This window comes from Pleurodeles waltl, chromosome 4_2 (genome assembly GCF_031143425.1).
Source record: "Pleurodeles waltl isolate 20211129_DDA chromosome 4_2, aPleWal1.hap1.20221129, whole genome shotgun sequence".
Lineage (NCBI taxonomy): Eukaryota > Metazoa > Chordata > Amphibia > Caudata > Salamandridae > Pleurodeles > Pleurodeles waltl.
This window is the reverse complement of record NC_090443.1, coordinates 395,443,869-395,456,736: the sequence shown is the minus strand read 5'-3', so window position 1 is coordinate 395,456,736 and position 12,868 is coordinate 395,443,869. Positions and strand designations below refer to the sequence as shown.

The 12,868-nt window shown below is 40.1% G+C and overlaps 1 protein-coding gene across 5 annotated transcripts in view; it reads left to right on the top strand.

Annotated features, from left to right (window-relative positions):
* Positions 1-12,868, top strand: part of RALGPS2 (Ral GEF with PH domain and SH3 binding motif 2) — an 812,647-nt gene that overhangs the window by 631,208 nt on the left and 168,571 nt on the right. For all 5 annotated transcript variants that reach the window (XM_069231548.1, XM_069231547.1, XM_069231545.1 and 2 more), the window contains 3 exons: positions 3,610-3,745; positions 7,741-7,892; positions 9,238-9,292. In XM_069231548.1, coding sequence (XP_069087649.1) covers positions 3,610-3,745; positions 7,741-7,892; positions 9,238-9,292 — 343 coding nt within the window. The remainder of the gene's footprint in view (positions 1-3,609; positions 3,746-7,740; positions 7,893-9,237; positions 9,293-12,868) is intronic.

The following is a 12,868-nucleotide window of genomic DNA, read 5'->3' as shown; positions in this document are numbered from 1 at the left end:
TAGCAACCCTGTGCTATTGTGCTTGGCTTAACCTATGCTCCAGACTGTTACCACAAAGGAGAATATAGCAAACAAACCGCCTCCGACATTTTAAACATGCTTATTTTAAAGGGGAATACTCTGCTAAAACAATTTCCATTGTTATAAGGCTGAAAATAAATGATTAGAAGTATAATAAAGTGCCACACTAATGCTGCAAAATTTCAATTTTTGTGACGCTAATTTTGCAATTCTATACCACAGTATCCTGGAGGGGCTTTTAGTGGTATTCCTGGTTTAATGTACTTTGAATATCACTGTAATGCCTCCCCCGAAGATTCATATAGATGAAAAGTTTCAAGTTTTTATATGATGTCATGAAAACTCAAACATTTCACAAGTAATCCATGTAGCCCTGCTGGACATGCACAATATCTACAGAGTTAATTACATAAAAGCATTGAAACATTAGGTCAAAGGTCTTCAAACCTTTTTAGGGTGAGCCCCCTTTCTAAACTTTTTTTTTTTTTTTTAGATGTGGAGCCCCCCTACCACCTGACAAAAATTTATGGAAGCTGTTACGCTGTATCATAGACGATCATCTCCCCCCGCTGAGTCCAGATCATATATGGCAAATATTATTATACAAATTAAGAGTGTTTAGTAAACTGAAGGTTTGGGAACACCAGTGGTTAGGTGACAGATGCTTATTACAGAGTTTAGATGGAAAGCCTTCAAGAAAGGTTTTGCGCACAACATTTTACAATGGTACTTTTTCACATAAGACACATAATTTGCCATAATAGTTTCAAAACTAATGTGACTGGTGTGCCTATTTTTCACCACAGAGACGGTCAATTTGTGGATGGATTTTTGCTACTGCCATCCTGAGGTTGTGCTTCACTTCCGGTCTTGAGCAATACTTAGTCTTCAGAACTGCAAGTGCTGACAACCCAATCTCGCATAAATATGATGTGCTGAAAGGCAAGAGAGTTTTGATAGCAGTTTTCCTCAAAGCTAAATGTTCTGCAGGCATTTTCAGCCACAACTCCCTCAAGGAGAGTTTGCTAAATTGCATCTGCAGTGTGCGATCACTCTGGAGATCAGTTTGTTCTTCTTGCATGCAAATTGGGAGATGGATACCCCCATCTGTCAGAAATGGTTGAAATACCCATTAATAGGAGTGTTTTCCTCAGGAAAATACTTGTGAAGACTGTCCCTGAGGCATGTTGGGTGATTTTTTTTTTTTAATTATATTTTTTTATTTTTTACTAACTCCGCAACATTTGGAATTCCATTTCCTCATGCAGGTTGGCAAAACATGGAAATAGCTCACACTGGCCAGCTTGCGTTATTCTTCTCCATACCTCTAGCTTCTTCTTGAAAGCAGAAACATTTTTTAGTACATGGTAAAAAGGGATTTCAGCTCCTTGCAAAATTGATTCAGGAAATTTTATTTCTCAAAGATGTCAGCAAGGTATGCTAAAAGCACAAGCCAGCTGAAACTACATAGTTGTTCTGCTTTGCAGGGGTCCAAATCCAGAAGAAATTGCTGTACTTCATTTCTTAATTCAAAAATGCGATTCAGCTCTTTTCCGTGGAATAGCTATCCGACTTCTGTGTGAAGCAGCAAGCCACCATGTTCGCCTCCCATTTCTGCACATAAAATAGCAAATAGGCTAGCTCTTGTTGGGTGGGTCGTTTATTATGTCAAACAAGTCAGGTGCTGTTGCTCGCCCCTTGATTTGCTTGCAGAATGAAAAGTCTCAATATTACTGTTTCATAAGAGTATCGGAAGTAAGCAATCAAATGTTCTTCCTTTGACTAGCCAGTTGCTTCATCCAACTGCAAAGCAAACAAACTCAATTTCAACCAGGCTATGAGCTGTCTGTAGAGATCTTCTGACATCTCAGAGATGCGGCAGCAAACTGTTGTGTCTGAGAGGTATTATTTTGAGCTTCTCTTCAGCTTTTTTACCAAGCATTGTTATAGCCATGTTAAGAATTGCTAGGAGAATCCCTTTTTCTGCATCTGTAATTGACTTTTTGTTATTGGCAATATGGTATTCCACTTGGTATGATGCTTTCAATGCATTTGCTGTGGTGGATGCCACATTTTTCAGTTTCCTTCTGTTGAGTCATCTCTTGCAACTTCAAGGCAAAACACTCTACTCTTGCTGCTATGCACCTATGCTTTGTTGCCAAGTGAGACCTTAGTTTTGTTGGTTTCAAATTGTTGTTAGCTAAAGTCATAAAACAAACCACACACTGTGGCCTAATGTCTCCACTAACATCAATGCAGGTGTAACAAAAGTCTGAATAGGAGACATCATACTTCCTTATTTTTACAGCTTTTCTCTCTCCATCAGTTTCTGTTTCAGCCTTTCACTTGGGAACCCTACTGTCTTTTGGCAGCAGAAAACGATCCATGTCTGATGTGTGCTTTACCTAAGATACAAAATGCCAAAGCTGCATGTAAATGACCAGCACATGAATGTAATTTCACAGCTGGGTGAGGTAGAGTAGATTGTTAAAATGCAGTTTAAAAAAAAAAAAAAAGGGGGCTTTACAAAAATATAATTTTCTATATAAAATAAAATCTGGATAAAAGAATAGTTCCATGGCCCATGGATAAACATTACATTAATTCCAGCTGGTTCACGCTCTCAGTGGGTGCTCCCAAAACTGCTGCAGTATGTTTATACACATACCGCCAAAGAGGCTCTGCAAGTCACTTTTTTATAGTTTAGTGAGAGAAGACTTCAGCACTGCTCCTTCAGCCATCACTCAAACAAAATGCGTACCTTCTTATTGTAATGCCTTAGGCAGATTGGATTTCACTCAAGGTGATCCTACTGTTCGAATAGCAGTCCTCTGTCTAGCGATCAAGTAGCGTTTTCCCTTGCAACAAAGAGAAAAGGTTTAAGAAAAGTTACTTGCATGTGAGGCACCAGGAATGCTCCCCCAGAGACCACAATGATGGTGATGGGTAAGGGTGTGAATGACATGCCTACAAATTAGCTGTTGCCTGGTCCGATTGGCCAATAAAAATATGCCGTGATTTGCAAGTAATATGAAGTCCTGAGTGTCGATTAGATACGATTCATATGATATAAAGTTAAGACTTTAAATTGTGGCAGGGCCAGAATAACTTTCCATTCTTTCAAGTTTGAAATTCCCAGCACTTCCCGCATCTTTGCTGCGCTCCCTTTGATTGGTGAAACGTCAGTGCCGAAGGTGCCACATGCTGATTGGCTGCTGTACATGATTACTCCAATCAGAGAGCGCAATTTTAAGACGGCGGAAGAAACACTGAAGGAAACATACTTTCTACATGGAAAGCAACAATGGAAGCTGAACTTGTGAGGTGGAGTGCGCACCCCATGCTTTGAAGACCTATTCCTTGGGTACATCAAGGATACGAGGGGGAAGCTGAGGAGTTGTTAACAAATAAAGGGTATTCAACTAGGTGAAAGACATACCATTAATTAAAACATTTTTGATTTATGTAGGTGAGAGTTTGTGAATCGGGGAACAGGCACAGGTTCTTAGTTTTCTTCTTAAGAGCCAGAAAGTGGATACGTACTGTTTATGTAAATGTCTTGGTAATTTTTCGGTGCTGTTCTCACAGGTCCAGAAGTGGGATCCTCTCCGCAGAGTGGGCGCAAGAGTGTTGCAGTAGAAGGAGTCTTAGTACCCCCAGCGCCTCCATCTCCTCGGAACCTGATACCACATGGACACAGAAAGTGCCACAGCCTTGGATACAAGTATGAAATTCTTCTCAAACATTGTCTCTTTTTCCATTATTTAATACATTTACTGCTTGTGTGTGTGGGAATGTGCAAGTATTTTGAAACTAACTGTACCTCTTTTTTTTTTTTGGGCCCATGCTTGCTTAGATCGCACTAGTTCCTTTCATAAAAGGGATAGCTTGATATGTTTGTTAGTGTTGTTGTATTTGAGCAAAGACTGGCAAGTGAATTTCCTGCCTGTGATGGCAAAACATGTTTGTTTATTAAATTAGTTTTCCATCTTAATACTTATTCTCGAGGCCACTCTGATTATGTGTCACCTCAGAGATCAAGTGCCACGATATCCAAGGTGGACCTTTGAAACTCAGACTTGGCGCTAGAGGTATCTCAGAATCCATAAAAGATGACTTATTTTGTATTACCCGCATTTCATAGGTCAAGGTGTATTGGTGAAAATCCCTTCTCAATGTGCCTCCTGTCTTCTAACTGGAAATCAACATTGTAACTGGAACATGCATGTCCACTTGATTGATATGTTCACCAAAAAGCTCCTTGCCTCAGTCCCAAAACCAGAAACTCTCTCTATCAGCTTACTTAATTCCCTTTCATCTGGGTCCTCTTACACACTCTTTATTTTGACTCCTTTATCCTCTCTTGTACTCCTTCATAATGCTTGCTCCAACTACTGGCCTTTAGTGCCTCCTCACCATATTTAATGTACTTTTTCTCTGGCATCCATGCTAAAATATACTGATATTATTTGAATTTAGCCCGGCCTCCCCATTTTTATTCCACATTTCCCCCCAGATTGCTCCTTATCTTTATACCAAACCCTTTGACCCATCCATCCAAGCTCACCATCTTTGCTTTCTCTCATAATAGCTGTCATTTTGACTTCCATTATTATCATATGCCCCTTCCTCCACTTCCTTCACATTTAGTTCTATTGTTGCCTTTGGTTTTAGATGAGAGGCATCATGTCAACACTATACAAAATGCCATAAATAAATAAACGTTAAATGTGACTGCACTGTAGATTTCAAAATCGCCCAATCAGTGGAGTGGTACTCCTTTTCTGTCAACAAATGCCCTAAAGGTAGCTACTTTACAGATTAATCTCTACACTCTTAAACATTCTTGTTCAATACTGATCTGGTTCCCAGGTCTTCATTAGTCTGGTGCTTTCTGCAAGAATAGCCATAGTTATATGTGACCCTGATTGTTACGTTGGTTATGTGTAGCACTTTATGCCTCTACATGGTCCCCTTAAAGTTAAGGGTGAGGCAGGAGAAATGGAAACCATTGCCCAGGAGAGAAGCAAAGGTGGACAGGATGAGAATGAATGAGAAAGGAGCTATTGGATCTAGTGGTCTTCCTCAAAATGCTATTGCCTGAAGACATCAATAGTACGTTGAGTCACCAGTCGGATATGTCTGGCTGTCAGGTAGTGAGTTGAAGCATTATTTTGACAGGGTAAGCAGGAGAAGAGGGAATGTAGACATTGAAAGACAAAAGGATGTTATGGTATATTGTTCGAAAGACAGAAGGGTGGGCCACAGAGCCTGTGGGTGTTTGGAGACTGCCTCTTCTCTCACTCCTGTCTATATCAACCCCTTTCCTGAACCATTGTCGCTAATACATACATTTATCTTGGTGTAAGCTGATGTTCTAGGAGTGGAAGAGAGTGATGGATGGCAAGCTGGAAGGCTCCTCATTTTCCTGGATGGTGCACTGTTGTAAAAGGACAGGGTCACCAGGATTAGAGGAGCTCATCTCAGGATGCCCACAGCCTGCCCTCAGCACTCTGACTAGTGTGGTGTAAATAAGGCTCTCAGTGCTTATGACCCTACCTTAGCCTGTCAGGCTGCTGTGAAACCGCCTATGCTTTAAACCTAACCTCTGCTAAACTCCTGTGCCCAACACACTTGAGAGATGTGTAGGTTGCAGAACATACAATCGTTTCAGTCCATGATTTCTTGGGCATAGATAGCTGACAGATTTGCATGGGGCCTTATGACTAGTGAGCTTCTGGCGCAAAACTGCAAAGTCTTATCTCTGCTTTGCAATACAAAAATACTTTTCGTATGAAAATTCAGATATGCTTAGCCAGACTGAGTTAGGTGTTCGAGTTCACCAGGTCCAATGCTGTGGTCTGAAACTTTGCCTCTAGTTTGGGGAGGAAGCTAGTTAGTGCTTTGTTGGAAGTCCATTGTGCTAAAACTATCTGTAAGGTCATTTATGGGGGTGAGATCTGGGGGTACGTTAAGCACAACTGCCTCCAGGTTGCAGAAAATAAGTTCCTACGCCAAATGCTCTGTGTTCCGCAGAGTACCCCTTGCTATATTGTCCATGAGGAACTGGGGTGTGTAGGTCTATCTCTGATACCATTACCCTTCACCTTCTCTTATGGATCGATTAAAGGACAAAAGGGGCCCCTTTGATTAAGGACACAGTGGCTGAGGTCCATTTTTTGACCACACTGTGCAAATTCCCTTGCTAAAATATGTTAGAAAATAACTTCAGGCTCTTGGGCAGGGGTAACTTTGTATGTGCCCTGATACAATTGTGAAGGCTGACCAGGGCTGGATCAAAAAGAACTTCTTAAGTCATAAAATGTTATAAAAAGAGGCAGAGGCCTTACAGAAATCCACGTGGCAGAAATATATCTTACTGAAAACCAATATATCTGTAGAGCCATACCTCACTTTGGTAACTTGTAGCCATGCATGGTTTTTGTTAACCAGATTTAGACTGAACTTGTTGCCTCAGTTGCTGTCATTCCCACGAAGGTGGCACGAATTGCTCACTTTGGCACCTTGCAGCTGCAACCAAGGTCTCCGCAGGATACTTTGCATTTCACCTTTTTTTGCAAATATTATGAGGTCCTGAGGAACACTTATCTAATCCCCCTTCCCAAAGATCGAGACTTTAGACAAGTTCGTCCTGCATTATTCTTCTTGCAAATGCTTTCAGAAGATCTTGTTTGTGTCGCAAGATTTTTTAAGGTATCAATCCTCATAAGTGACTCAATGAGGGACTGATCTTGTTTTAATCATTTCATTAACCCATGAATTTTTATTGCTGTTTCATCTTTTTGTTTAATGTCTGTTTTATGTCTTGTATTAGTCTGCTGTGATGAATGCTGTTATGGTTATTAAAGTATAACCAAATAAAGATCTCTTAATATATCTTTGGGTTGTGTACCTGAAGTGAATATAATACCACTTATGCACATTGCCTTTTTAGGCTGTTTCCTGGGAAATGCTGCTTATTCCATGTGTTACGTCTTTTCTAGAGACACACCAAAGAACTAATTAATGTATTCTTGTTAGAGCGCCGAGCCATCTGTGATGAATATACTATGTATGTCTGCACAGCACTGTGCAGCTACAGTCCCTAGGTTCAGAAGGCATACTGATGCTCCATTGTCACATTAGTTCCATAAAAACCTCAATCATTATTACAAATTATTTATGATTTCAAATTTTATTACAGAGTGAGTCCGTGGCCATGATCTTCAGGTCTCACTATTCTGTGAGACCTTGGGGTCTCACGGAACAGGGCAAAGGCAAAAAGCTTTTTGGAGATACACTACCCTGCGAGTCCCTGTGTAAGGTTAAGCTAAATCCCAAAACATATGTATCAGCAGAGGGATGCAAACTATTTGAGATTAGTCTTGATGCACTTGTTGCAAGATGCTACTTTGGCAAGTTTATAATAAAATGTGAAATTTGTATTGAGCTTTTATAAATCTGGAGTATCCTTTTGCTTTCTTAACACAATTTTGGAGTTGAGGCACATCTGGACTTTGGGGAGGTAAAATAGTGCTTGCATTTTTAAACACCCACAGCTCAACCCCAGCACCACTGAATGACTGTTGTTTTGATTTGGAAGGCATGGAGTGTTGAAGTTATGGAAAACTTCACTGTAAAACACATCTGGCTTTTTATAAAATTAGTAATCTTATTCTGGGAATTCTAAAGGATGTGTGTTTTTCTTTGTCCCGTCAGCTTCATCCATAAAATGAACACAGCAGAGTTCAAGAGTGCTACCTTTCCCAATGCTGGGCCTCGGCACCTGCTCGATGACAGTGTCATGGAGCCCCATGCACCATCAAGGGGTCAGGCAGAAAGTTCAACTCTATCCAGCGGGATATCTATAGGTAAGCATAAGTATCCATTCATAGGCTGCAAGCCAATGTAAGATCATAGATGAGTTCCAGATGTTGTCCATTGCTCCTTGATTAATCCTTTTTGTTTGCAAATTTGTTTACTATTTGCTAATTGTTTTTATTTCCACAGTTTATGGGTGGAAACCCCTCAGAATACTCTAAGCAGTGTATTCTATTGATGCAAAAACAAAAAAAATGAGATTTTCACCAGATTTGTAAATGATTGTGGATTAAATTGATGTCTATTCATTTTTATAAAGTCGCACTTCAGGGCTTGCTGGTCTAAGGTCTTCAAATATGATACTGTGAAACTTACCAGTAAATAGCTTCTGGGTGATTTGTATTTGGAAATGCATTGCTTAGACTGTATTTGCCATCGGATGAGGGCATAGAATCTGTTTGCGGCTGAATCGCACAGATTATGAAAGTGAAGGTTATGAGTTTGGACTTGGATATGGAAGAAGCTCCAATGAGAGATGTACAGTATGCAGGTGTTCTGACCTGTAGGGCGTGCAGAGCTGGTGCGAGAAAAGGTGGCTTTTACAGCCAATTAAGCTCTTCGAGATTCACATGCCACACATTTTTGCACCATGTGGTAGTTTATGTCTGGAGATTGTCATGGAGTTTGGCCTCTGTCTGACATTGATTGGGGGGAGGATATTGTGAATAGGATCCAGTATGAAATCTTTATGGCTTCTGTGCTTGTGAATGTTGTCAATTACATTATTTCTTAGTGCAGATATTTCATCTTTTGAGTAAGAAATTAACCTGAAAGTGACTGAATAATTTGGAAACCCCCAAACAGAGAGGTGGTATGTAAAACGGACTGGAAGCAACAAAAAAACTACATTGAAGTAATTTCAGGAGATAGAAAGCCATCCTAGTCAAATTCCATAGATTGTGTTCGAACCATGCTCAGTGCTGTGGGAATCACTGAATTTAGCCTCAGTTTCTCATGCACATGCCCCTGTACAGCTATCCTATTGTGAAACACTAAGTAAATGCTTTTTGGAACATAGTATCTAATTGTAATCTTTACTACAAGCCCCAGCTAGTCAACTCACTCATCAGCCACTTAAAAAGTTGTTGCCTAAATTTTCTTCCTGGTGGTGTATCACAATTTTGTCCTATACCATCTAAATTCCACACCACTGGATTTGAGATGCCCTGCCAAGTTACCTCCCTCTCTACTGGCTAATCAAATCCAATCTTACTCTCTCAGTATAGAGTTGTAACTCAGATGTATAACATGCTCAAAAGAGACAGCCTAGGTTTCCTTCTTTAAGTTTCATATCACCGATACAGGCTCAATTCTCACAAATGTGTTTGCCTTTAGGGAGCAGTGATGGATCTGAGCTTAGTGAAGAGACTTCATGGCCAGCCTTTGAAAGGTAAGAATTTGCTCCGCTCAGTCATTTTTATTTATTTTTTTCTCCCAAATTGTATCCTACTTTTAGGGTATTTATTACTCTTCGTAGACATTTATATAAAAACACTGTTTTTTGTATCTTCAAAAACATTTCATTTTAATTATTAAGAAAATGGTGTCAAACAATGTGGTTAAAAGAAGAAAAAAAGCATAATTGCAACACACATCACATCATTTGAGCATACTAGACAGTGGCCATAGCGTAATGAGCATTTTGCAAAGGTAGTGGAACATAGCACAGCATAATCCCACAAATTGAGTTAAAACTGTTTGCAGTTTTTTCACCACGTTTCCTGCTCTGCCGGGGATCATATTGCATCAAGAGGAGGCAGTAATTGTGCTTTCTTTTTAACAAATCATGTTTAATAGTGAAAGCAAACTAAATGGATTTATGCAAATAGGCAAGCCTACTAATGAACTATGGAGCATTAATGAAAAATATATAAAAATACACTTAAAATACGCCTACCTCCCCCCCCCCCCCCCCAACCCACCCTCAAAATAGGAAAGTGAGCAGGAGAAATGAGAAAACCCTGTTTTATAAAAGATACAACATAAGAGCCGGCAATAAACTTTCAGATCACCCTAGCCTTATGCGTGATTGGACGTAATACAGCAAAATGGGAATCACTGTCAGCTATCCAGGATGGCCCCTGCATCTGCCCCGATTTGGATTTATTTTTCCAAACAAAAAAGATTGTAGCTGCCATTGGCTGAACAAAGATATTTGGCTTGCCATCTTTGCACACCCTTGACGGAGCTCGGAACAAAGTAAATCATCGTAATTCAGGGCCGTTTACTCTTAAAAAAAAAAAAAAAAAAAAAAAAAAAAAAATGAATAGGTTGTAAATATTTCCACTGCTCCTGTCTTTCCCTCTTTGTCGCTAATGTTGGATTTTCATGAGACACATGATCACCTCTTTTTGGGCAGGCCTGCTGAGTTCCTCTAAAACTATGTCTCCCACTAGAGTCCTGAAATTTAGAGTCGAATAGGAAAACTGTGCACCCAGCATATTTCCACACTGCCTTCTCCAAAATCTGTTACAAAATTTCAGAAAGTGGGTGCATCAGTGCCGCAGCCTCAATCGTATTCTCATCCTACTGTGAATTCTATTATCAGTAAGCTAACATTTGTATACAGGTGTGAGGCCTTTTGTCAAAGGTATATTTGTTAACATTCTTCCAAACTTCTCAGCAAACCTGTAAGACTTTTGAGCATTGAAATAGGACTGCACCTTTGAAAACTAAGCCATGTTTAATCGCGCGAGCATAAATTGTCAGAAGGCAGCTCAACCATAACTGTTTATTCTGGTCCATTAACATTGGCACTAAAAAAAACAATAGAATCGTGACATGAGTGCTAAGGAGTTAGCTGCAGTAAATACCCTGCAAAATTATAAAGTTGAGGAGCTCTCTCCTTACCCACGTTAATGTCTTGTCCAAAACCATTTTGTGGTACACACATTGCAAAGTAAGATTGTTTTACAAGTACAGGGCGCTAAAGTAGCAGCAGGTTAAAAACTGAATTGTAGAAGCCAACTTTGCTAACTCACTGAACAGCCTTCGATTTTAATACATTGCTTGTAAAGATTATTTACTAGAGGTATGTAATGTAAAGGTACTTTCCTTCCGTACACTTAGCAAGCTTTCAACCTTTTCATGCAGTCAACAAACTAATAAGTAAGTAGAGCATTTTTTGTTCGTGTTAAAATTCATCAAAAAAAATGTTTTGCCTGAAAACAAAAACATACCCATTTTGTGATAATTCTTTCACATAAAGCAGGAAAAGCATCAATACTAAAGGGCAATGGGGAAGTTCAGTACTTTGTCACATCAGGATGCAAATAGTATCTAAAATGTTGATTGCCTCTGTAAATAACAATTCCACATGGATATTTCATTACTAAAACATTTATCACAATTTTGTTACCTGGTAGAAATGTCAGCTATTGAAAATTGCTTTTTCTTTATCAAAATATAATTGATGAGTCAGATTAATCACTGAAGGCAGATATTGCTGGTCAAAATATTGATCAGAAAGATTTAAGTACTGACCAAGAAAGTCCTTGTCACATGTATGCCACATCAAGCCATCCGCCTCTTGTCAAAGACAAGCGGTTGTGTAATATCCTGATAAATCTGGGAAGTACAGCAGCTTCACATTTTTAAGCCAGTCATCTAGAGCCAGTCGCACAAATGGAAGACCAAGGATCCTCAAAGAACAGAACAGTCTTCAGACATATCCTCACATAGCGTTTAGATAAGACCTTGCCCATGTAGTCCGTCTTAATTTTACTAGTTTAAGCCAGTCACTCTTCTGCACTGTCAGAGAGCAACACATTATTTTCCTTAACTGTTAATATAAGAGGTGATCTCTTTCTTCACTCATAAATGTCTTTTATTCTTCCATTTATGTTAGTGTTTGTTTCAAGTGTATGTTGTTAACGCCTGGCTGCATACTATGCACAGTCACTGTTGTTGTGTCCCTGTTGCTGACTGCGGTCCAGTGGGCATTGGCCTGCTCTAAATGGTTAAGTATTTGAACAAAAATACTTTGTACGAAACAAACAAATCATCTAAAACTTCAGTATCTGAATTTCCTCACACATGAAATTTACTGCCATCTTGTTCGGGGCAAACGCCACCGGCTCTTTAACTTCAGTAAAAAGAGCTCAGTCTTTTTTAAGCAAATTTTTCTGATGGATACTTTTTATTGAACATTCCCTACCTTGTGAAAATTCCCTACACTTCAGACTGGATCCTCCTCTCTGAAATGTTTTAAAGTAAGTAGGGCCACAGCATGTTGCTTGGGACTGTTTACCCCACCCAAACAGTTTCATCAGCCATTTGGTCCCTTTCGGGCTACGGTATTGGTTTCCAATATCACCAGTGTCAGACCCCTGCTGTCTATTCAACAAGTCTCCCAGCCCTTTCGTCAGTGAGACCACAGCATGCGAGATCATCATGCAAGATATCTGGGACAACATTCAGAAGCCACAGAGTTGCTTTTGATTGATCTTTCTGGTACACAACCACCCTGTCCGAGGCAGCAGGATCTGATATTCCCTCCAAGGGTCCTCCAGATTATACATAGGGGCAACACCCTACTATTTCTTTGCACCCCTTAATGCCCTCCACAAGCATCAGGGCTGCTGACTGAGGACACCCTGTCTATCACGCAGAAGGTAGGCCCTTTTGGTTAAAGGAGCCAGTGAGAGCAATCCAGCTTTGGAAGTAGCAGCTAATGTTACTCCTGATTATTCCTGGTGCTGAAGACGGTCGGAGCTTCAGTCTTCACTCCTTCAACACCTTCCTGAGGAAGGGCAGGTACGAGATGTTCACAGTAGCCCAGGTCTTGTCTGCTCTGAACCAAGTTGACTGGTTGGTGGCAGTGGGCCTTCAGGGCATGTATTTCTATGTCCCATTCTGCTGGCCCACAGGCTCTACCTTCGGTTCCCAGTGGGTCAGTAACATCTTAAATTTGCAAATATGCCTTTCAGCATCATATGTAGCCCTCTGGTGTTCACCAAGGTGATGG